Source organism: Coenobita brevimanus, chromosome 5 (assembly GCF_032717465.1).
Source record: "Coenobita brevimanus isolate Jiangsu-jjx chromosome 5, ASM3271746v2, whole genome shotgun sequence".
Taxonomy (NCBI): Eukaryota; Metazoa; Arthropoda; class Malacostraca; order Decapoda; family Coenobitidae; genus Coenobita; species Coenobita brevimanus.
The window spans coordinates 4,195,248-4,221,618 of record NC_136958.1 but is presented as its reverse complement, the minus strand read 5'-3'; the positions used below and the strand labels follow the sequence as shown (position 1 = coordinate 4,221,618).

Below are 26,371 nucleotides of genomic sequence, written 5' to 3'. Positions count from 1 at the left end.
CCACGGTGTCCCCATTTTTACATCCTCTTTCAACAGGTCGAATACGATGTTGAAAAGGAAGTGGCTCAGCGCAGAGCCCTGATGCAGCCCCACCTCCACTCCAAAACTGTCTGTCATGCCTGCTCCACTCCTCACTCGCGTCTTTACATTCCTGTACTTAAACATATTTTTCCGGTACTGTACTTTTTTCTCTCTCAAACACCATCCCTGGGTCTGCTTGAGTAAAATTTAAAGATTTAAGCCAGTGATTGCTGCCATAAAATTTTCAGGTACTCAACAAAAACAGCATGAATTGCACAGCACATAACATCATCATCATCATCATCATCATCATCATCATCATCATCTGGACCTCCTTTCCACCCTAGGACAGGGTGAGGAGTAGCAACGTCCAGACAGCCCAAGTTTGCTTAATCCAATGGCCATGTTTCCATTCACTCATCATTCAAGCCTCTGGAATCCTGGCTCTATCCGCTACACCAAATACTTTCACCACATTCTGTAGCTTCACATAAATGTATCCGATAGAGCCCATCCGAACGCTGTCACGTTAAAATGGGGTGCCAACCCCTGATTGTGCACTTCTCACAACATTCATCCACCCAGCTTGATCTCTAGCCAATCCCCTAGCCTCACCGACTTCCATACCTCTCTTCCTCACACACTCATCCACCATATCCCTCTACCTTCTCCTTGGCCTACCTTACCTCCTCCCTCCTTCAAATTCGCTTAGGTATACCTTTTTGACCATTCTGTTGTTTTCCATTCTCTCGACATGACCATACCATCTCATTACCCTCTCTTCGATTCTGGTGTCCACAGACTTCCTCACTCTGCATCTTTCACGAATCACATTATTTCGTATCCTATCCACTCTCTGTTACATCGAATACATTCCTCAGCAGTCCCATCTCCACTGCTCTCACTCTTGACTTTCTTTTTCATGCCACACCATAGTCTCACATCTACAGTACGGTATATGCTAAAGTTGGCACTAATACTCCTTCATGTAAGCATCGCGCAGCTGCAGCACTCAAACTTCGGTATCTTATCAAGGCTTTCATAACACCAGCTACTTTCCTTCCTTGTGTCACTCTACTTTCCAATTCTTTTGCGCATTTTCCTCACTTTTCTATCACTGTACGCTGGTGTGTGAAATCTCAGACCAATTCCAGACTCTGTCCATTCACTGTAACATCACACTGGGAGTCACCATCTCTCTCAGTTACCATCACTTTTCTCTTTTCTACATGTACTCTCAATGCACGACACTCACAGACACGAGCAAAACTCTGCACTAGTCTGCCAAGTTCTTGTTCAGTATTTGCAAGTAACACTGCATCATCAGCATACAATAAATTTGAGATATTCTGTCCATCACTGTTCATTACCAACGCCATCCCTCTATCCATTACTCGTGTGTTTACCACTCTCATCACCCCATCCATGTATATATTGAACAACCATGGGGACATCACATAACCTTGTCACACACCCACATTGATCGTGAACCATTCACTTAGATGCCCATTAACCCTTACACATGCCTCACTACCATCATAAAAACTTGATGACACCCAGCAGCTTACCATCTACACTACACATGCACAAAACCTTCCACAGTCCTTTTCCATCAACTTTGTCGTATGCTTTTTCCCTATCCATAAATGCCATAAATACCTTATAGGCTTTCTCACAAGCTTTCTCCACTATCTGTCTCTCTACAAATATATATTTGATCCACACATCCTCTGCCACTCCTAAAGCCACCTTGTTCATCATTCACTAGGACTTCTGATATCTCTCATACTTTCTCTATACTAATTCTTCCATATACCTGTACCTTTCCTACAACACTCAACAAACTTAACCATGATAATTCTTGCACTCACTTTGCTCACCTTAATTTTTGTAAAAGGGTACAATCACACCCTTTTTTCCACTCTGCTGGCACAGTTTCACTCATTCATGCCTTCTTGCATAACAAAAATACAGTCAAAATAATTTAAAACTGTATTTACTACTTTACTCCTTTTTCCAACTTCCTCCCACTCCTTTGTTGAGTGTCCGTGTTTTTGGATGTTCAGATGTGGTAATGCAAATTGAAGGGTTTAATGGTCCAAAACTGAGCAGAGTGGGCCTAAATTGACAGATATGTGGACTTCATTGCTCTGATTGAAGGTGGCATATCAGACTTCATAATGCTGTACCTGTTAGTGATTTATCTCTGTGATACATCCAAAAATTCTCTTGCATATTATTAATATCATTTTAGTATGAATATAGTTTGCATTGACATGCAAGAGGATATTGAGGTGTATTGTACATACTAGATAATTAAAGAAGTGGTGTTATGAAAAATCCCAAGCAACTTATAATATGACCCAGAGTTTGATGTGTAAGGGCTGGCCATGTAGAGAGAATCAAGTGAGAAATTGATAAGGCAAGTATATGTGGATGAGATGGAGGGTTAGAGGGAGACTTAGGATGATGTGGGGGGAGAAGGTGGAAAGGTATATGAGTTAGAGAGAGGTGGAATAGAATGAGGGCCTGTAATGGCAGAGGACAGGATATGAAGGCAGTTTGTTCATAGACACACCCTCTGGGATTAGGCATCCAGCTATAGACAGATAGGTAGAGTTCAACTTTTTGGCCTGTCGTTAACTTATTATGCAGTTTTCCTTCATTTGCTAATTATTTGTCTACTGCTTGGCCCTGCACTTTGACTGTGTCTTGATTCGTGGTCATGCATTGTAAGATCCTTTTCATCTGTGTTCTTTCTTGGCTTGCTTCATTCACTCCTGGATTCCACTATGCAACTACCAGCACATACCCTACACTTTAAGATGACAAAAATGGGCAAGAACTGTGAGGTAAAGCATATCTTTATGGTACTTTATATCGATATGTGGTATTCCAACTTAGGCAGAGCTAGAGGTGTTGCACAGAGTGTATGGGCAACACCCCTATACTGTAGTTTGATTTACATATTTGAATTCCATTTTTCCTCCACTGTTATTTTTATTTTTCCCCACACAAATATGATACAACTCATCCTTGGTTGACAAACCATAAGTTTCATATCTGTGTTCACAGCTTTTCATTATCAGTTCATTTGTTTAAAATAATAAAATATTAGACGATACTTAACATGAACACTGAGGGTAGTGATAAGGGATTATGAAATTAGCATGGGAGAAGCCATTGCACAATAGTACAGTATTACAATACAAAATTAACAAGTGGAAATAAAACTTGGGCTGTTGGAAAGACATTAATCAAGAGTGAGAGGAGTGGAACTGAGTTGCAGGTATTTGAGAGAAGCATGCGGAGTCGTATTGAGAAAGACAAGCAAGTGAGGAAGTCAGGAGCATTGGTGCTATTGTGGATGTGCTGGTAAGAGTTAGAAGGACCTTGAGACAGTGTGGCCATTTGGAGAGTGAGACTGACTAGGTGTGTGTGTGTGTGTGTGTGTGTGTGAGGGAGGTGGAAGGGGAGACCAACAACAAGGTAGAGAGATGGGGTTAATGAAAGTGCGAGTTAGAAGGAGGGCAGCCTGATGGCAGGACTGGGTGCAATGAAGGAGACTGTTACGTGTCCACCCTGTCGGAGATTAAGACATCTGGCTATAGACAGGGTTGAGAGAAAAGAGTGCTGAATGCGCATTACATTGGAAGGTTAAATGGGCAACATCTCAAAATAATACGGCTCTGCCCCATCCTCACTGCCTGATGCCAAGCAGCCTTGTTTACTGTAGGGTTACAGTTTGGGGGGAAGGGGATGGGTGGGATTGTAGTGTACGTTCTACAGATCAATGAACTTTCCTCCTGCCGCGTTTTTTTTTTTTTTTTCAATGAATTTAACTACTAACTGTATATGATTATTTGATGAAGGTGTGTAGCCTGGATGAAACCAGACGGTTATACAACAGTTAATTGACATTTGGCCTTGGTAGTGGAAGTTGACCCTTGCTGGTAAAAAAAAATAATAAAAATAATAATTCATTTTTCATATTCAATGACAGTGACAAAACATCATGACTCTTTAAAAGCAAGCCGTGAAGAATATTGTAATAAGTTGTGATGCAATGCGCGATTAGTCATACGGGCATCGTACTTCATGTGTTTAACATTTCCAGCTAATCTTCCGGTATGTATTGTTTTATTATTTGCCAACAGTAGAATTATGTGAAACATTCTTATAAGTGCAAATATCACAGATAACTTTTAGAGTTTTTCGTTTGCCAATATTAACTTCAGGTTTCTGTAAAATAGGATAAAAGAAGAGGGGCCATTCGTTGAGATGGTTTGCAAGAGTGGCTCCGTGGTAGTCATCCTGTGAACCCCGTCTTGTTGTATTGTGGCTATAGGAGGAATTCTCTCATCTTTCTACAAATGAGTGAGTAAAGCTCATAATTTTTCGCCATAGTATTATTTAATGTAATAACTAGTTCAAGGATTGTTCAGATGGTGTGATAAAGGTAGGATGTTGGGCAAAAGCGAAAGGAATGCAGCAAGATTGAACCAGCCGATGGTAATGGCGGTTGAACACCAGACGCTGCTGCCATAAATAAATTTTCGTTTCTACAGATTTGTTTCCTCACTTGTCAAGAAGGGAATTAATGCATGCTCAGGAAGATCTTGTGTGGTACTATCTGAAGACTTTGGTATATCGGAAAAGGTCAGTTATATTTTTATTGATCGATGGGAAGTGTATGCTTCCTAATGGGCGACCTTGCGCCTCATTATTCTGGCTGCGTGAGACACCAGAATAGGTTAAAAAAAAATACCGAACGTGTTAGTGCTGTTCTAGATTTTGTTACAGTAAATTGTGATACTGTGAAAATCTAGTGACGATTGAGGGTGATGTTGATGGTATGCCATATTTTCGTAAACCGTCGACCATGGTAACAGAAGGGAACAACGTCAAACAAAACTGAGAAAGTACAAAAATTTCACAGTTTTTTTTATTGCCTTTATCATAAGCCACGGATTGTGGAAACATGTCTCAAGCAAGTACTCTCTCCATTTTAGAATAGTAAGGGCTTTGTAGTAATGTATTTTTATATCCTTGGTACTACTTGCTGCATATACTGAAAGTTGCAAAATAGCCAATAGACAGAGTTTTCTGGTCTCAGTAATTTGCTGAACTCCTCTTTGCTATATTCTACAATCTCTATACAGTTTAGTTGCTAGCCCAGGTCCTTGCTAGTAGCTTTTTCCAATTATGGTACGTCTTGTTACTGCACCTTACCACTCTATTGTATATGTAGTTGCTATAGGAAAGTTGAATGTATGTCAGTTGTTTTGAAGAGTCTTTAACTTTCTGCAGTGTCTTTGCTCCATCTCTATGATGCAATTTGTTTTTGAGCACCGCAGTTATTGATTCCTTTATTTTCTGTGGGAAGTGATGCATACCACCACTGACTTGTAAAAGGTCTGCTTCTTTCTTGCCATAAGAATGAGGTAGAATTTTTTGTGGCATACCATATATATTATAGATAGAAAACAAAAATTTTCTTTTATAATTATTGTTAAGTACAAATGGCAAAAGTCCTCGGATAAGAGGTGAAAAAAACACAAACAAGAGAGCATTTAGGATGGGAGGAGATTGGAGACCCATGCCCAGTACTACATTCCACCTGCTACTAGTCTGTGGCTAAAGTGTGGAATGTAGTTATGGGTCTCCAAATCTCCTCCCATTATGAATACTCTCTTGTTTGTGCTTTTTTCACCCCTTATATGAACACTTTTGCCATTCCTACCTAAGTTAATTTAAAAGAAAATTTTTGTATTCTAGATTATGTTCATTTTGTGGAAGTATAATTATGCCTAAAGCAAGGGTTAGGTTTGGATTGCTACATGCATAGCATACTGAAAGGCTAAAAGGAGGGTACCTTCCCGTGAAACAAGTGTTTTGGTATGTTCACTGTAGGCGAGCAGTAGCTAACCAATATTGTGCAAAATGGCCATAACTCGTTAACTGTAGCCTGAATGCTTTTCCAAATATGGAAAGAAACATCTACACTTGAGAATCAATGTTTTGATGTATAATATGATTGCATACCAAGTACGCCTTTTTGTTTTGGAGTTATGACGGAAGAAAGAAAGAACAAAATCGATGTTTTGGCAGTTTCATTTTGCGACTCCTTCAGAGGTTAGCAAGACTTTGCGAGTAGTTTTGCACTTGAATAGCAAAGGTCTTTTAGTTCATAAACTTAGAACTTGGCTTTGCGACCATTTTTGAACGAATGCTCCTATACCTCATGTACAGGACGCCATTTTGAACCTCCGCCATTCCTACTTATGGAGTGGCTACCACACTCCATGATAATAATTTCAGGTTTTCTCCCAGTGATGATCCCCACCACCACCAAGATATTTGTAGGTAGAAGTACAATTGTGATAATGTTTCTGCTTTGCTTTCAGAGTCGGAGATGACAGACGATCTTGATGTAGACGCAATGCTTGAGGCTCCGTTTAAAAAGGAGGTGAGTGGTGTTTTGTTCGGAATGACTGAGTTCGATGTGCAAGGTAATACCAGTGTTAACTACGACTTTAAACTTAAGTATTAGTTTATGATCCACTTGATTTAATATTTTATAGTTTCATATTTTCAAAGGTGATTATCCATGTGTAATCAGAGAAAATAATTTTTGAATAATTCTTTATCTGTGTATTATATCAGTAGTTGTTGATGTTTATATTTACCGTATATATGGTAATGTCAAGTAGTGTGTTTAGTAAGTCATGATGATATTTAAATGTATTCTACTTACATACCAATTTTTGCAGGCATGTATGAAGTTTGAGGCTGCACGTATGACCTAGCGATTATTCAGGTTTCATAAGTTTAGAACATAAAAAGTGGTGTGTTGAACGAGGATTAGTTACTTGTGAGAGAGTCATTGTATGCAAGTGCAGTGTGATGGTATCATGAAGATATTGACTACAGCCTTGTGAAGAATGACAAATGAATTAGCTGTTGCAGATATGTGTATTATGGTAAGCTAAAGTGTATATCACTGCTGTTTTGTTGCTGGTTACTTTATAATCCAGTCTTTGACAAGGCTGAGAGTCTTGAGTGCAAGTGTGAGTGAGTGTGTCTCTGCCGTGTGCCCCGCTGATCTTCTCTCCCCGTTCTCTGTTGTTTTAGATAACCTATTCAGTCACTGTCTCCCACCCTCCATGATTAAACGGTCGTGAGCTCGAATTCTGTGCTCCGTCCTGCGCCAGGTACTGTTAGCCCATAAGTTATATACAGTATAAAACTTTGTTGAGGACAGGTTACGCAAGCGGTGCCCAGAGTTTGCAATGCCATTCCAGGAAACCAAGCTTTATATTTTGATTATTATTATTATTTTTTTTTTGGCATGAACTCGTTTGTTTACATGCCATAGGAAAATTAGTCACATATGACATTAAATATTAGTATTTATTGTATTGTACTGTAAGGGAAAGTTCAATCATGATATTGTTTCGTATGTGGTTGAACTTCTCCAAAAGGCAGATGGAACTGGAATGTTGTTGGAAGCTTAAAGCAGCACAATAGCAGTTCACACCTTGGTCTTTGACAGCAGTGGTAGCTATAATTTCCATCATGTATGGCATTTCTGGTCTGATGAAATGGTATCTCTTCTCAAGAAGGCCTGAAAGCTCATATATGACTGGAGTGGCCCTTGGTGTCATATACTCAGCTGTGAACTGTTGTCCCTCTGTAAGCCTTTGTTAGAATTACCATTAATTCTTCACCTTGTCATGCTCTGAGAAAGTAGCCTGTAGTCAAGAGTGTCATTAAGTGAAATAATTGTACTGCATATTATTTTTCCTATGAATTGTTTAACTGTTTCACATTTCATTTATCATTAGTAGTCATTACATAATTTGTTCCTAGTTTTAAGGATCAGGATAGCTTAGGGTCATTTCATTTAATTGTACTTTATTCATCTTGTGTAGGTTGTCATTTGATGTTAGGAAAATACTGTAGCTGATATCATAAAGTTTACGTCTGGGTATGTTGGTTGTATAGTTATTTTTAGTAGATGCCACATGGAAAGTGAAACATTTTTAAGGGTTTGCTTAGTTCACTTAAAAAGATTTCACTGTCAGCTTGTGTCAGATAGTTCCTTTTTAAAAACCAGTATAAGATTTTTGACATTGTTTTAAACTGATATTCAGTAAGATCATTAGTTGTAATGAGTTAGGCCATGACCCCAAAAAAGATTGTGAGGAAAAATTAAAAGAACAGATAGTAGTGAACTCTGGTCTCCTTGAATGTAGAAAAGGGGATAGAGAGGAAAAAAATAAAGTGCAGGGAAAGAGTGGTAATGTGAAGCTGCACGTGTGTGGTGACAAACCCCCTCCTCCCTGGTGGTGCTTGGTACTGACAACTTGGTATCTCCACTCAGATGCTGGCGCCCGGCAAGCCCCACACTCCACCGGGGGATCTCACTCCACTCCACACCCCAACCAACCTTAACATTGACCACAAATATCTTTATTCTTTATGTACATGATGATCATGAGGACAGTCAGTGCAACAGGTATAAAAAGATCAGAAGAATTCTTGAAAGAAATTTGTTGCTAAGTTCTGTGGTCAGTCTTTTTATTTATTTATTTATTTTTGTAATGATTTTTTTATATCATTGTTTCCCTCCATCTTTGTGCTGTGACTGGTGCATGTGTTGTATATTGCTGCAAATATAAAAGCCTCCTCTGCTGCGACAAGAACTCCACGTCTAAAGTTTGCGTTTTGCAGGCGGTGTTGCCTTGGTTGGACCCTACGGCTAGAGAGAGACACCAGGTACTAGCGGGCTGGAGGCTACTACATATTGTTTACTATCAGGCCTAAAAGGTGTACTTTGGGGAAGAGAATATGTCACTTCCTTAGGGTGTACTTGATATCTTGTATGCTTGTGAGTTTGGTGTCGGGAGCACCCTGTGCCGTCAGTAGGCTCCCAAATTCACAATCGGTGTTGGCAGTGTGCTTATGTTGTGTGCAGTTGTGAAAATTAGTGACAGCTGAATCAACTGTGTATTTATGTGTGTGTGTGTATGTCTTGTGTATGCATAGTGCAAAAGCTAGGGTGTGAAAACTTTATCACCTGTGAGGCTCCTGGACTACCATATCATCTATGTCCTAGAGCTTCCAACTAGGTGATATTCCCTTACTTGTGTGGATGAAATCTTATCCATCATTGTAGCCCAGTACATATTTTTTTCTTGCTACTTGGTGGGAGAACCTTAAAAGCTTATTGGTAATATTGGTTATAGATGACTAATGCGTGGCTGTTTTGTTTTCTTCTCTCCCCTCCCCCACAACACCACCACCACCCTTGCCCCTTCTCCCACCGCCCCCCCTGGCTGGTGCCGCCGTTACACCGTCTCTTGTGCCTCCCTTTAGGACAACACCATCACATCTGCACCACCGGACCAGAAGATAAAGGAAAACGGCCACATGTCCTCCAAAGACAGGTAAAGTTACATTCTGGGGTGTTATGTTCTTTTTAGTATTCTGATATGGATATATTGTTTTGTGTTATCTTAGACTTCCATGTAGCATAATTTTTTTTAGTGAGGAATCTATTTATGTGGTTAATTTTGAGGTACTCTGAGCCATAGCTCATGAGATGGTAACTCATGAAGTATAAATATACTGTAGGGAATTTGAACCGCCTATGCAGCTGAGAATCACAATGCTCCAGGCGGGAAGTTTCGTGGCTCCTGATTGGTAGCAATGACACAGTCTAAAGCACTGCTAGATGATCGATAATATTTGTGTATAAATATTTTACTCGTGTTCCTTGGGGAAAAAATATTCAACTGTTTATCAAAAACATGAAGAATATCTTTATCTGTCTGATGCACATAATAACATTGTGAATGTTTTATAATAAAAGGAAACAACATACTTACTGTGACCCAACATTTGCTGACATAATAATGTCAATGGCAACTCAAACGGCCAGTGCAGGAAAACAGAATTTGCATGCATGACTCATAAACCCTCTCTTTCTCGTGCTGTTTCTTGTTTATTGTTGTTTCATCTGTTCATAAGCTGCTTCATGTTTATTGTGGCTTCACGTACAGTATTTGAAAGCTTTGATTGTTTTACTCCAAAAGCTGTCTCACATATTTATAAGCTTTGATTGTTTTACTCCAAAAGCTGTCTCACATATTTGTAAGCTTTGATTGTTTTACTCCAAAGTCAATCTCTCTCTCTCTCTCTCTCTCTCTCTCTCTCTCTCTCTCTCTCTCTCCCCCCCCCCATAGCCTTTGATGCCTTCAGCCCTCACCTCTACTGTATTTGTGAAAAGTTTGTTGGTATGGCAAGAGTATTCACTTGCAGCACCGAGAGCCACACAGAAGGCACGGCTGAGCATGAGGTTTCCTGTCAACATTGTTCATTTCGACTTTCTGGCATCCAGTTGTTATAGTCTGTACTGTCTCCTATAGCTTTACTTCTTATTAGATATATTAAGGAGGTAGATTGTGTTTGTTCCTCTTAATAAGAAGATCCTGCCAGCTAACTTTGCTTTTATGATGCCAGCTTATATATTGAGTTTCGTCCATTGTTGTGCGCACAGCTTTGGACAAGGCATAACTTCTCACTTAGCTTGACGTAGTGTTATATTAATCCCTGCAGTTCGTAGTTGTATTACCATACGAATAAAAGCAAATTTTTGTGATAGTCAAAGAATGGACAGCATAATTTAATACGTATTTCAAACTTATTTTGGAGAGTTGCCAGTTTGTCAGGGCAAGTACTGTATTCCTTGCTTATTTCTGTTATAAAACATTCACAACGTCATTATGTGCATCAGACGAATAGGTTAAAGTTATTCTTCATGTTTTTGTTAAACAGTTGAGTATTTTCCCAGGAATGCGAGAGTAAAATTTTTATACACAAATATTATCAATCGTCTGGCAGTGTTTGTGATTGTCATTGCGAGCCAATCAGGAGGCACGAAGCACCACCTGCCTGGAGCATTGCGATTCTCAACTGCATAGGTGGTTCAAATTCCCTATAATACTGTATGTGGTACTTAAGTGGATCCATCCATCCATCATCCAATCCTATATTGCCCCATGAGGAGCGTAGGAGCTGGGGCTAGGCAGTTGGTCCCAGCATTTAAGATGAGATTGACCACCCTCACTTATCCTTGAGTGGCATTACATGAGCAATCAACCCCAACCATCCCTTGGATATAAACCTTCACCGGCTAAGTGATTGGAGCGCAGTAATTACCCACTAACCACCAGGCACCAAAATTTTGTTACTGTATATGGTTACCACCCAGCGTAGTAAATGTTTTCCTGGTGTACAGGAAACCATTTGGCTTGTCACTCTTGTAGAGTCACCCACAGCCAGAAGGAAGAGGGAAGAATGAAGGAAAGAAAGACAGAAGAGGGAGTGTAAAGTTACCCGTAGGCAGAAGGACAAGGAAAGAATGAAGGAAAGGAAGACAGAAAGAGGATGGAAGGAAAGGATAGAAAATTGAGATAATTACCTTAACATTGAAAAATTACTGATATGCTTCCTTCGAAGAAGAAACAAGGTTTGCATTGTATGGAACACTGCTGTAAAACAAGCAAAAATTTAGTTATGCTTAATGTTTAAATAATTTGATTTGGAATGGTAATTAAGATAAAACTGCTGTATCTGTTTCATAGTGATCTGCTTTCACCATAGGGTAAGATGGGTAATTTTGCCGCGACACCACTAATTCCAGTTCAAAGGCTCCATAACTCCCAAGCTGTTGAATGGATGCGGCTTTTGTTGGCCTTAGGTTTTAGACGAATGCTGACCTAACAAGGTCATGTGAAGTTTTGATCCATTGTGCAAAAAATATGGTGCTGGAGATATGAAATTTTGCCAAAAAAATTTAGCATTTATTACCTCAGTAAAATTGGGGGGAGGGGGGACATTCTATTTACCCATTATTTACATGTTTCAGGTTAAAAGTGGTTCAGAACTCAGCATTGTTCTCTCTCTCTCTCTCTCTCTCTCTCTCTCTCTCTCTCTCTCTCTCTCTCTCTCACACACACGCACACGCACACACACAATTAAATAATTGTGAATGCAGTTGACAATGTTTGCCCAATACATGGAGTAGGCCCTACAGTAATAGACTAGACTACCTAACCCTAGTTATAATCAGTTGTGTATGATGTGTAGTGTGGTATTATAACAATAAGAACAATTAAGTTGTGGTGAAATTACGCCGTCGCACGGGGTAATTCCGCTTTAAGACTTTCTTCCCCCCTAAATAAAATGTGTGATGTGGACTTCTTCTTCTTCTTCTTTTTTATACGAAAACAATTAGAGGTATCTTTAACAGAATGGCTGAATGTGTAGATAAAGCAATAAAACTCAATATTCCATATGTGACAGTTTGTATTTAGGAAAACCTAACGTTCACGGTGAAATTACCCCGGTTTACCCTACATTATAGTCGTAAGGATTGTTGACTGATGTTTTATTTATTTACTTACAGGAAAGACAGAGACAAAGATCGTGACCGAGAAAAAGAGAAAGACCGTGACAGGAAGGACAAAGACAAGGACAAGGATAAGGACAAGGACAAAGACAGAAGTAAAGACAAAGATAAGGACAAAGACAAAGACCGTGACCGTGACAAAGACAAGGACAAAGACCGAAAGAAGAGATCACGTTCAAGATCCCGAGATCGCAGACGCAGATCCCGCTCTCGCTCTCGGGACAGGGATCGCAGGAGGAGGTCTCGCTCAAGATCCCGTGATCGCAGGAGGAGGTCACGATCGAAGTCTCGGGACAGGCGACGCAGATCTCGTTCTCGGGAGAAGAAGAGGAGCAGGTCAAAGTCAAGGGATAGACGGAGGAGAAGCAGGAGCAGGGATCGTAGGAGGAGTCGCAGCAGAGATCACCGGCGCTCCAGATCTCGCAGCAAGACCCCCAAACAGTGAGTTACAACAGGAAGCTTTACCACTGCTGCTCCTCAGCGATTTTCTTTCTTGTCACTGAACCTTTCCATATCCTACTCATTTAGTATCCCCTGCTGATACATTGTATGCCTACAGTAGTACTCCATTTCTGTTGTCTCTGACCTGGTGTTCCTGTCCCTCCTTGAAATGCTTCTCTTCATGATTACCATACTAATTGTCTGTATCTGATACTTGACAAAGTAGCCTGTCTTCATGTAATAACTATGTAGTTTCCTTCCATTCCATTCTAGACTTCCCTCTACTGAACAGTACTTTCTTTGACTCTGTCTTATATGTTATTTAACTCTTCTATCTTTCTTTCCTTCATTCTTTCCTCGTGTGACTTTACAGCCCCTCCTCTGTCTTTCATTCCTTCATTCTTTCCTCTTCCTTCTGCCTATGGGTGACTCTACACTGAGTGACAAGCCAAATGGTTTCCTGTACACCAGGAAACCATTTACTATGCTGGGTGGTAACCATATAACCAAATTTTGGCACCTGGTGGTTTAATGGGTAATTATTGTGCTCCAATCGGATTGAACCGGTGAAGGTTTATATCCAAGGGATGGTTGGGGTTTATTGCTCACCTAATGCCACTCAGGGATGAGTGATGCTGGTTACTCTTATCTTAAATGTCAGGACCAACTGCCTAGCCCCAGGCTCCTACGCTCCTCAAGGGGCAATGTAGGATTGGATGATGGATGGATGCTGTTTAAAAAAAGGGGGGGGGGGAGAACTCCAGTGGATATGGATTTTGAAGAGATTTATAATTTAATGCGAGTTGCTCTTCTTATCATATCTTTTGAAATGATTTCCCACCCCATCAAAAATGAATAATTTTAAACAAAATTTATCACTAAAATGAACAAGAAAACCTGACCTGACCAAAGTTAATCTAGCCTCTGCTAGGTACCGGTAAATGTCACCGAACTGACGGATGAGTTTGCACTTATAGTATTGTACGCCAAAATGTGACCTGCCCTTAGCAGTTTGTGATGGAAGTAATATTAGGAAATTTTTTAAAATTACAGATTTAGCTTCTAAACATCTCATATCAGATCAACCCTGTAAGGTCAGAGCAAGAGTAATAGCTATTACTACACTCGACCCTCGATTTGGCGGACCCCTTTTTCCTGGATTTCGGATTTCCCGGACACAGGCTGAGGCCAGACAATATTATCAAATGCCAGACAAATGCCTGTACAAGTCCGGGATTCTCAACAAAAGTCCGGCCATTATTCTCTCTTATAAAACTATAAGCAGTCTGCAGCACATCACAGTATAATTTTTGCAAGGTTTTGACTCAGTAAAGGCCATTTGTAACACAAGAAATTATTTTCATACATGAAATGCATCTTGGCCACCAACCTGCTTCACGTCACCAGCTCCTAACTTGTGGCGATATCCTATTTGCCTCTTGCCTTTCTCAAGTGCCACTATAAATAGTTTATTGCATAACACAGTAAAGTTTAAGGGAGGCTTGGACACAATAAATTCATAGGTTTAAAAAAAAAAAAAAAAAAAAAAAAAAAAAAAAAAAAATGAAGGCAATGGGATCCATTCCTACTCTTTTAGCTCACCCTTCTCAGTGTGACTAAATACCGAATTGGCACTTTTCACTGGAAAATATTTTAATTTTTTTCGCCACAGTGGCTCATACATGCCCAATTATCTGAAATCTACTTTAAAAATTTTACTTGATGTAACTTAATTTAAAAATTACATCAGAGCTAAAATGCATGAATGTTAGCAGATATTTTTCCCCTTCAGATCGTCAGTGTTTTCATCTCGGTCAGCTGATGAGTGGTTGGCCAATGTTAGCAGATATTTCCCCTTCAGATCGTCAGTACACCTTGACAGACTTCTGTTTTGCATAAATATTTATTATGAGTACCAAAAAAAATGTATCTGCATTGTAAATCGATATTTATCCAAAACATAAGTCCATCAGGGTGAGTTGTTAACCTAGAGGCAAAACACTTCTGCTAACTTTAAGAAATTTTCACTCTGAATCCTGATTTTTGATTAATAATTAAATTAAGCACAAATTTTTGACAATTTCAAATAATTGGGTGTGCAAACCTATATGGTGATAAGGATTAAAATATTTTCCAATTAAAATTGCCGATTCGGTCCAAGATTGCGTGTTTGTATCTCGATCAGTTGATTAATGGTTGGCTGACCTTGTGGTGCTCTATTCCTTGCTCATTTTCCTCTTTTTCCTTAGTTTCTGATCTTCTATCATACCCACCACATTCTCGTCAACAACTGTCTAAACAACCATTCTTAGGGTCGTAGCTAGCAGAATACAGCTATTGTGTCATTTACTATTATTGTTATTGTATCAGTGTTATTATTTTATGTACTATGTATGTTAGTTATGTTGGTATAGGTGGCCTACATTCCAGAATGCTCTAGATTATCGGAATAATTGCCGGAGAGTATTGGAGAATTCAGACTGGTCTACCTCCCTTTTAGTCCAGCAGATCGAGGGTCGAGTGTACTCAGGATTTTTCATTGTCTTCATTCCCCCAAAAATAGTGAGATGGTATACAGTACAGTAGAACATTGGTTTAATGTGAGATAGGAACCATGAAAGTTCTTTCAAATTTTGCACTAAGTTAAAATGGTGTGTAAATGGAGGGTTTTCTTTTGGGACTTGGGGGGGGGGGATGTAAGGGTGGGGGTCATTATAATTAATTTTGTTTAAACACCTGTTTGTTTTATACAGGGAACTTTCTGTGGAGGAACGTGATGCCAGAACAGTGTTCTGCATGCAGCTGTCATCTCGTATCCGCTCTCGGGACCTGGAGGACTTCTTTTCTGTGGTAGGAAAAGTCAATGATGTTCGTATCATCACAGACACGAAGACCAGACGCTCCAAGGGCATCGCTTATGTTGAGTTCCATGACGTTGAGAGTGTTCCTTTGGTGAGTTGGACATCTGTAACCTGCTGATCATTGTTATATAATTATAATTGCTTGTGTATTAATGTCTTCAGCATTGAGAATAATTTGAGGAGTAAACACTTAGTTTTCTAAATTTCAGTTCATACTTATAAACAAATTGCTGATGATGTTTGTTATTGTAGGCTTTAGGATTATCTGGGCAGAAGATCCTGGGTGTGCCCATAGTATGCCAGCCGACCCAAGCAGAGAAGAATCGTGCAGCATCATCAACAGCAGCACAGGACCAGAAGGCAGCAGCTGGACCCATGAGGCTGTATGTGGGTTCTTTACACTTCAATATCACAGAGGACATGCTTCGTGGCATCTTTGAACCTTTTGGAAAGATTGACCACATCCAGCTGATCATGGACTCAGAGACAGGGCGATCTAAGGGTTACGGTTTTATTACAGTGAGTAAACAATGCATTTGTTAAATTTTTTTTGAACTTCCATAATTTTCTTAGGCATTTAAAGGTTAACAGATTTCCTTTGCTGCATATCATTCCCCAGGTGACTTTCTTATGCTTTCTGTGCTGTGGACTACCACAGCTCTGTTGTCCCATGATAGTTGTGGAAATGAGGCTGTGTTGTGTGTGTAGAGTGGATGAGATGAGAAATTGTGGTTTGTGAAAGATGTTGAGTGAAAAAGTTTGTGAAAGATGTTGAGTGAAAAAGTTTGTTAGTGATAGGAGAGAAGTGATTGTTGTAATATAGTTAAGTAATTTTGTTACATGATCATCATCTCCAATGCTTTACTCCCACAGTTCCACAACTCAGATGATGCCAAGAAGGCGTTGGAACAACTGAATGGGTTTGAGCTGGCAGGGCGACCAATGAAGGTGAACCATGTGACTGAACGCTCAGAGACACAACAGGGTTCTTCACTTCTTGACTCGGATGAGATGGAGAGGGCCGGCATTGACTTAGGTAAAAATCTCTTCTTGTCTTTATAGTTTTGGGCATTTGTTTCTGGGGATGTACAATTTTGGACAGTGATACCAATTCTTCAATAGGAATATGATTTATTGCAGTTAGTGTATAGTTATGAGCTTCTGCTTTGTGAGCAGTCTACCATTAACCCTTATGTTACCATTCAACACTGGCTGCGTCCTACCACGAGCGATACTGGGGAGGCGGGCCTGGGTGCCCAAGGCCACACACTGAGAGAGATAGCCCCCCTTCCCCCCTGTTACTGCGCTGTTCCCATGCCTTCGATAGTTCATAAACAATTTATCCTCACACCCTTATTTATGCTTAGATAATCGTAATTTTTTTCACCTTAATCCTGAATAAATGTACTTGCTTATGGTGTAAGAAAAGATCACCCGAATGTAAATTATGCCTTAATTAAGTGTTGTTATTTTTTTTACTTTTTTTTTTTTTTACTCATGATTTTTATGGTAAACGTTACTGAGAAAATGCTATAGGGAATTTATTTGACTACAGTTTGGTTTATAAAAAATTACTGTAGTTCAATTAGGGCTGATTCTACGGAACGCGAAAGGAAATTATCATACACTCGAGCAACGCTCATAGCACACTGACTAGGGCGACGCTGGGTGCGGAGTGGGTTGAGCGCAGTGGAGGGATACACTGGGACGCAAGTAGTGCTTTGTTCTCACCCAGAAATCATTCCATAACCAAAAAAACAGGAGCCATTTTGTTCAGTGCAACTGGCATTAAATTGTAACGAGTGGTTGAAATGTGCGCAGACGCAGCCTGCGTCAAATGGTAACAAGCGCTTGAAATTTGCACCGCACCATTAACACCAGAGGGTTAACATATCCGACTCGTATCACAGGACCCCTGCCTGTGTATATACCTGTGGTTGGTTGGGTCAGCATGGTCAAACGGGTTAAGCACAACATCTGTATGACAGTGATCCCTGATGGTAGATCGACATGTTGTTGAAGTTAGGTATACATCAGTTCTTTATGCTGTCAGGTGCCTTATTACATTGATTCCTTGGTTGTAGTGGTTTTCATTATCACACCTAGATGAAATTCTATTCATACTGTTATTGTGGCCCCCCCCCCCATCATTATCATGCACCTGAGTTGATTTTGCCAACAATGGTGGTGCAAAATCTGTGGTTTTTAATGACAGGGATTCAAAGGTGAGGCCCTGCTTGAGGAGTTAGTCCCAGGTGATGGAAACCATTAGCTCTCCACCCCTTACCTCAAGCCCATCTCAGGTCCTTTTGTGGTATATGTTTCTTCCTTGTTGTGCCCTTTTCATAATTTTCTATTACTGTATCAACACCCTTGTGTGTTTCTGATACTTAACAGTGTGTATGTACAGTATGTATTTAATTGGTCTGAATAGTCGTAAAAGGGAAAATCGGGATTTACAAGTGGGGTGCCCAGTACCATCATCACCATCGTCATTATCTAATCCTGTGTTGCCCCATGAGGAGTGTAGGAGCCCAGGGCTACGCTAGTTGGTCCTGACACATGAGATGAGAGTGACCAGCCTCACATCTCCCTGAGTGGCATTCCATGAGCTGCAAACCCCAACCACCCCTTGGATATAAACTTACGCAGGCTCAGTCTGGTAGGAATGCCTTAATTACCCACTAAACCACCTGATGCCATAATTTGGTTTATGTGGTTACCACCCAAATGGTTTCCTGGTGTGCAGGAAATCATTTGGCTTCTCACTCAGTGTAGAGTCATCCATAGACAGAAGGAAGAGGAAAGAATGAAGGAAAGCAAGACAAGTGGAAGGAAGGAAAGAAAGAAGATAGGAAAGGGCAGTCACTTGAGGGCAGCACTCGATTGAGTGGATGGTGAGCGCCCCTACCTACCACTATACAGTACTAGGATAAATCTTGTAGGTTCTGTGCTTTCATTATCATGCAGTTTCTTTAGCATGCACTAGGTGTGGTACCAGTTATGAGTGATAACCTAGGGATCATTGTATTTGCTAATGGGGTTATGCAATTGTTGAAAATTCCATTTTGAGCCCATGTTATTTAGGTTCTACTTGTGTAATACTAATTTTACTGACTTTATCATCAGCATCTCTTGTAATATAGTGGAAATATGCCAGATTGACAGAACAGTGTGGATACAGTAATCCCCCGATTAGCCATCTTAATTCAGCCTAGGCCCTACCAGATAATGCACTCTGATGGATAATTCTGTACTGAGCTTCCACCTCCATGCAGGGGGTATAACCTCTTTAAAACTAAAGTGCATTATTATATTTGTTTTCAACATAACAGTACAACTTTTTACTGCATTAAATCCCCCACATAGCTGTTCATGGATCAGTGTAACCTGACAGGTGAGTGAAAATATCTGAAGGTATGGTCTGGCAGTGCAGTAGGTTCACTGAGTATGTAGTGTTACTTTGGTGATGATGAGCCCAGTGATTGGCCTCCAGTTCCACCAATACCCCAGAACAATTGTCTAACGTACACCAAACTCACAGTGCCTTAGTAGATACCAGTAATGGAAATAGGCTTTTGATTCATCTGTCATAATACATCTTAATAAAATTTTGATAGGATTGCATGAGGGTTAATTATGTGAAGTAACAAGAAATGTTGCTTGAATTATGAGATGAGAAAAGTCGTATTCACAAGGTAAAATGTTGATCGTTAGGATTGGTTGTGTATGAGAATTTCATATTTGCACCAGAGCAAATTGATTGTTAAGAATGTGAGCTTACTAATTACAAGAAACAGGAGAAAATAGAATCATCTGGTTCATGATGAAATTTATAAGAATTGGGGTAAACATTGATCCCCCAATCCCTTCAGTCATTGCAGCAACAATTAGGTACAGTAAAAGCTCAATTTACCAGAATGCATGGGAATTCTTCCATTCTGGATATGGAATTTTCCAGGTAACTGAATTTTACTCTTAGAAATTTTCTGGGAGGTCAAACAAATGAAATAGGATCAAACTTGGGAATTTATTACATAAAGTACATTATTCAGTATTAGATACAGTACAGGTAAAATACAGTACAGGTACACTACAATGCACAAAAGAAGACAGCAAGAGAAATTGTACAGGACTGAACACAAACCACCAAACATTACCAAAATTATTATAAAGAAAAATTTAGCATATGTTACAGGCCAAAATAATTTTGAAAACTTAGCTGCATACACTACTTTATCCTGTAGTGTACAAAACTAATCAAGAATTATAGGGGGATCATCAGGATCATGAGATGAGGATTCAGACAGTGGAGAAGAAGTGGAAGGAACAAGGTCAGGAGCTGAAGAAGTGGAAGGTATTGAGTCAGGAGCTGAAGAAGTAGAAGGAACGAGATCAGGAGATACCGGCAGTGACCGGTATCCGGAATATTTTCGACCATATGCCGGATTGAATTTGCATTCTGGTTATGTGGATTTGCCAATGCATCGGATGCCAGTTAATCGAGCTTTTACTGTATTAGGCAAAAAAGTGAGGATTGACTTATAGGCCCCAAACTGAACACATTGAGCCTCTAAAAAAGAAGTAAGGCAACAAAGGCCACAAACACGGTGATGAGCTTGACTCTTGCCAACACCAGACAGCTTACTCTCTGTGACTGAGGTTTGTTTTGGTGGGAATCATGGGTGGTTGGGGTTATTGCAGGGACCTTCAGGAGCAACAGGTAGTTTGGGAAATTGGGCTTAATGCACAGCTAACAGATAATACAAAGGTGGATATTGCTTTAATTTAGCTAGATTTTTTTTGCTCTAATGCTGGTGAAGGTGGATATTGGTTTAATTCAGCTAGATTTTTTGCTCTGATGGATATTGATGTATGCTGGTTAACCCTGGATAGGTAAAAGTTTTTGTTGTAAGTTTTCAGAAAAAGGTGAAATTTTAGGTACACATTTTAAAATTAAATTTTTGCAAAACAGAAAAGTAATATCGTGATTCCTTGGGTGGTTTGCGGTAGACTAATGTTGGGACCTTCTGTATACAAAAGGAGTGAGACAGCAAATTAAAATAAAAAATCACATGAGGGCTAAACTGAGGTTACATTATAGGTAAACTGGGGTATGACATACCCCAATGGCTCTATAGAGCAAAATCAGAGCCAGGTACAGCTATGACCTCATCATCCCCATGAAGAGCATCACTAGGCAGGAAGGTAATGAGACGGACAGATCTGTAGACCTTATTCTCATATTTTTAACAGTTAAATTTCGGGGACGGGTTTCTGATACCCCACATTACCTATCGACGGTTAATTCAGATGGATTAATGGGGAATTACTGCACTGTCATCCATCATGCCACGTTATAGCAGGCCACATTACTGGCTATTTGACTAAATCTTTAAAGTTTTATTGGTTGTGTCCATGACTAATTTTTGCTTTATTTCATTCAGGTGCAACAGGTAGATTGCAGCTGATGGCCAAACTAGCAGAAGGCACGGGTCTACAGCTTCCTGCAGCAGCTGCCAATGCTCTCCACATGCCTGCCCAGCCCCAGCAGCAGCCAGCCCCTCCCATTGCCACGCAGTGTTTCCTCCTCTCAAATATGTTTGACCCAACTGCGTAAGTTTTCTGTCATTCCAGTCAGTAGCCTATGTGTGTGCTCATGCGTGCATATGTACATGTCAGGGAAGGAGGTTGTGCATTTGTAAGTCTTATTTCAAATACAAAAATGCACATAAATACACTTGGTATAGAGGGAATGGAGATCGTGTTGAAAGGAGCTTGATTGATTACGCACTTATAGAGAGAGTGATGCTGAGAAGTGTTGCTGATACGAGGGTAGTGAGAGGATGATGAGGTTTGTCATATCATATGATTTTGGTATGCAAGATAAAGCTGAGAGGAGTGAGGTAGACCAAGAGAGAGAGAGGAGCAGTCAGGGTAAGAGACTGAGAGTCGAGAAGCTGAGGATTAAAGAAATGACAGATGAATTCAGTGCCAAAGTAGGGGAGATGTTAGAATCATTGAATTTGAATGAAATGGATCTGGACAGCCACCACATTGTTCACACCTATTATCTCCACATGGCTGTACTGAGTAAGCACACACGCTTTGGTGTACAGACTTACTCCACATCTTTAATGAAACACATTGCTGTATTCCTTATTCTGTTATTTCACTGTTGATAGACTGCTTTTTCACCTGAAATGTGTATATCGAGTCCTTTTAATCTTTACAGAGAGACGAATCCTAACTGGGCTGATGAGATCAGAGATGATGTGCTGGAGGAGTGTAACAAGCATGGTGGTGTTTTACACATATTTGTTGACCGTCAGAGTGCACAGGGCAATGTGTATGTCAAGTGTCCTACCATTGCCACCGCTGCTGCCTCAGTCAATGCACTACATGGCAGGTGGTTTGCAGGTCAGTCATTTATGTATTCTTTTATTTATTTTTATTTTTTTATTTATTTTTTTTTATTTTTTTATTTTTTGGTTGGTTGTTTGGTTTGCTTGCTGTAGCTCCTTTAAGGAGACATATAAATAGTATTAGGCTTGCAGGTCAGTCACTTAACCCCTAGACATTGAGATATTTATACTGCGGTCGTCCTCTTTGTGTGGTAGACATTTTTCTGAAAATAGCCTGTTTTCATACCTTAATATGTCGGAAAGTATAGTGGTTAGGGAAACAAATTAAAGACCATACTACTCACCAACTTTTGCAAATAAAAGCATCCCCAGGAGCAAGGACGTGAAGATTATAATTTACTTTTGGCATGCGAGGCTGGATGTATTCATGCGTGACTTTGGATTCGCTCTTAACGTGATAATTTTTCCATCACTAGATAAACTAGACACAGTTGCATGCCCAATGGCACTATCACTGAGCCTTTTCCTAGTAACTTTGGAAAGAGGCTTGGAGGGAGAGGGGAGGGTGGATGAGGCAAGGGGTCCACATGAGATGGGAATGGAATCGGACAAGGGGTTTAAGAAACACATCGTCCTACACCTGGAAGTCACAGAGAGACAACTGAGATATGCTTGCTTCTGGCGGCGGGAGTATATCTTTGGTGACGAGGTCAAGTGGCAGCCACTTCAAACTGTGGTAAGAAAACACTTGCGGTTATATCCGACACTTGGCGTCCCCTGCCAGCCAGTTTCCCATCGTATATAACCGTCTGCTGGCAGTTAGGGGTTACAGTACATGTATTATTTGTGGTTGCTTGCAGTAGCTCCCCCAAACACTGGGCTATTTTTACCGCAGTCGTCACTTTACTATTACTTGTTTTCAAATCTTAATATCCCAGAAAGGATAGCACTTAAGGAAACAAATTTAAGACCATATTACTCACCAGCTCTTCCTCTTGTGAATGAAAGATCCCCATGTCTGTAGATTGTTGCGTTGATGAGTAATGGCGTGAGGAAGAGCTAATTTTCGTTGCGAGAATAGGACATGTTCATGCGTCTGCCTGTAGCGCCGCCTATGGCCTATCTCTCAACGTGATCACTTCACTTCTAGATAAACTAGACATTGTTGCATCCAAGGCATGCCTTATGGCACTGTCACTTAGTCTTATTGTAGTATCCGTGAAAAGAGGCTTGGCAGGGGTGGATGATGCAGTTGGCTACAGGCAATGTGGACGGAATCAGACAAATAGGAACCTGAAGACATCGTTGTACATCTGGCAGATGCATGGAACAGACAGACTCTCTCCTGTGTGCCATGGAGGGACTCCCTCCTGCCTTTTGGTGCTGAGATGAAATGGTGGCGGGAAGACACTTGCGTGTATAGCCACTACCCGGCAGCCTCGTGAAAGCTAGTTTGTGACATGTTACTCAGTGGATAGGGGTTAAGGAGATCTGTATGGATAGCATTAGGGTTGTAGGACAGATGCAGTATTTAGTTTCCTAGGTGTTGGGCCCCAGATATTTGCATTGCTAGAGGGTGCAGTTTCCCACTTCAGAATACTGTATCTTCCTTTGTTTATGATTACTCCAAGGAGACAAGGATGACAAGAAATGAGACTTCTGTTACTCGCTAATCCTTGCAACTTAGTTCGCTGGTATTGTCAAACTACACATCATTTTAGATTTGTTTACCACGGATTATTGTGGTGGATTGGAGTCTAAAATTGGAAAAGGAAAGATCAGATTTAGAGCATGATTGCAGTGCCTAGGAAAATGAGTTACACTGTGTGCATTAAATCATTCAAGCATTTGAGAATTTATGGCTGTAGTTCTTTCCTTATCTGATAGTCTTGGTACCCAATAACTTTTTTTTTTTTTTTTTTTTTTTTTTTTTTTTTTTTTTTTTCCCCCCCAGAACTTAAGTGAGAATCAGAAAATTAGTATCCTGTTGAAGATAACTAAGGTTTCTCTCTCCATTTTCAGGCAAGATGATCACAGCAGCTTATGTTCCAGTCATGAGCTACCACTCCCTCTTTCCTGAGGCTATGACTGCCACACAGCTCATCTTCCCACGATGAAACAAATTCCTTATTACCAGTGACAGTCTCCCTAACACCCACTTCCATCCCCAATCCTTGCTGAGACCTTCCATCACTGTCTCCTAGTGTATCCTTTCAACTCTTCTTCGCAATGAATTTCTGAACTACCTCTCTAAAGTAAGAAATTTTCATTACACAGCAGTACATTATATCCCACCCCACTATTTTTTTATTTTTTTTTTAAATAATAAATAATAATAATAATAATAGTGACCCTAACATCTCACAGCAAGAAGTCTCATTTCATTTTAATCATTCAACACGAGCTGACTACTTTCTCAGTTATAGTAGTTTGCCCCTCACCGTAATGTGATGTCATCACACTCACTGCATCATGAAGACGCCGTTTTGTTCATCGTATTTGTACCTGTTTAAAACGAGTATCATTTATATTCACGTCCTATGATGTTTCAGGTCATTATTATTATCAGAGAGGTGTTCTTCATATTACTTAGTTTTCATACTGAGGTAATTTCTGGTCATTTATGTTTTCATGTGATGTTTGTAACCCACAAATTGTAAAGTATATTTTTGTGCTGGTCTTGCATAGATAGTTTGGATCACTAAGGACTCATTTTGTCATTGATAGTTAACTAGAGTTGTTGGTTTGTTAGTTTGATATTAGTTTATAATGAGTGATGAGGATTTGACTAAGTGGTTCGTATGAATGAAGGTGAAATGTGACAGATGTATTTGATGTGTACAAAGTGACATCATCATTTTTCCAGTAGATCTATGTAATTTTAAGTTTGGATGATGTGTATCATAGTGATTTAAATTTTAACATCCTGAAGGATATAAGTATGTCATGCAGGAATGGTTTTATGAGATTTTGGAACTTTGGTTTGGAAAGAGTGATACACAGATTTGCAGTTCATCTGGGATTACTTGGGGTCATTTGATGTTAGTTCCTCTCATTTCATTTTCATTTTTCCATTCCCATTTAGTCCCCACCTTGGTTCTTTTTCCATTCCCATTTAGTCCTCCACCTTGGTTCTCATTCAAACAAATTTTTGAGTGATATAGTGGCTTGTAGCTTAGTTGAAAGATAAGGTGGGAAGTTAGTTCAAAGTTGAGTCAGGTATGTATATATGTACAGGGGTATATATTTGCAAATCCTTCACTCTTTAGTCATGTGTTTATAAATGCATATTCTTGACCACCTTGGATTTTTTTTATATCCTTAATGAGAGTGTAGCACCCCATTTTAACTCGACAGTTGTGGGATTGACTGTCAGATACATGAATGTGAAGCTCCGTATGGAAGATTGCACCTATCAGGAAGAACCAAGATTCAGGGAGCTTGAATGGTAAGTGAATAGGAGTGTGGCCCATTCAGTTGTTAAGGCTTTGGTTTGTGTGTGTATGTGTATGTGATGGTTAGGTAAATTTATTATATATCCATCCATCCATCATCCAATCCTACATTGCCCCATGAGGAGTGTAGGAGCCCAGGGCTAGGCAGTTGGTCCTGACATTTAAGATGAGAGTGACCAACCTCACTCATCCCTGAGTGGCATTACGTGAGCAATAAACCCCACCCACCCCTTGGATATAAACCTTCACTGGTTCAATCTGGTTGGAGCATAATAATTACTCACTAAACCACCAGGCGCCAAAGTTTGGTTATATGGTTACCACCCAGCATAGTAAAGTGTTTCCTGGTGTACAGGAAACCATTTGGCTTGTCACTCAGTGTAGATATATATATATATATATATATATATATATATATATAGACAGTATGTATATACATTATCCAATACCGAGCACACACACCTCACCTTGTGGAAAAGGTGGTCTGGGTGGTTGTATGTGTTGAGAGGATGAATCCCCTAACAGGATGACTGTGACAACTCAGTACCTTAGCATGTATACTTTGTTGTACGGGTTTACTATTCCTCCTCTTTCACTGCTTGGTAATTAGTGTATGGGTTTATGACAGACGAAATGAAATGAAAAAAGGTTGGCAGTGGTTGAGAAAGAAGGGTTGAATATACAGATACACTGATTGCAGGAGAGTGGAACTGGATGAAGGATGATGATGGTTGAGAAAGAGGGGTTGAA

The 26,371-nt window shown here is 40.0% G+C and overlaps 1 protein-coding gene across 5 annotated transcripts; it reads left to right on the top strand.

Annotated features, from left to right (window-relative positions):
• Positions 1–4,318: 4,318 nt before the first annotated feature.
• Positions 4,319–25,466, top strand: Caper (RNA-binding protein 39-like protein Caper). 5 transcript variants are annotated; one of them, XM_080270372.1, is made up of 11 exons: positions 4,319–4,398; positions 6,429–6,490; positions 8,758–8,802; positions 9,403–9,473; positions 12,497–12,940; positions 15,694–15,892; positions 16,054–16,320; positions 16,675–16,786; positions 21,249–21,417; positions 22,037–22,221; positions 24,189–25,466. In XM_080270372.1, the coding sequence occupies exons 1-11, from the start codon at positions 4,395–4,397 to the stop codon at positions 24,281–24,283; spliced, it is 1,653 nt and encodes a 550-aa protein (XP_080126498.1). In that variant the 5' UTR covers positions 4,319–4,394; the 3' UTR covers positions 24,284–25,466. The 5 variants fall into 5 exon arrangements, with proteins under 5 accessions (XP_080126498.1, XP_080126485.1, XP_080126492.1 ...); XM_080270359.1 differs by having other exon boundaries at positions 16,675–16,837; XM_080270366.1 differs by lacking the exon at positions 8,758–8,802 and having other exon boundaries at positions 16,675–16,837.
• The last annotated feature ends 905 nt before the right edge of the window (positions 25,467–26,371 follow it).

Excerpts from the sequence above, each read along its gene's own strand:
- Caper (XM_080270359.1), top strand. Across the intron at positions 6,491-8,757 it reads AGGCTCCGTTTAAAAAGGAG|GCGGTGTTGCCTTGGTTGGA; the intron begins GTGAGTGGTGTT and ends TGCGTTTTGCAG. Across the intron at positions 9,474-12,496 it reads CACATGTCCTCCAAAGACAG|GAAAGACAGAGACAAAGATC; the intron begins GTAAAGTTACAT and ends ATTTACTTACAG.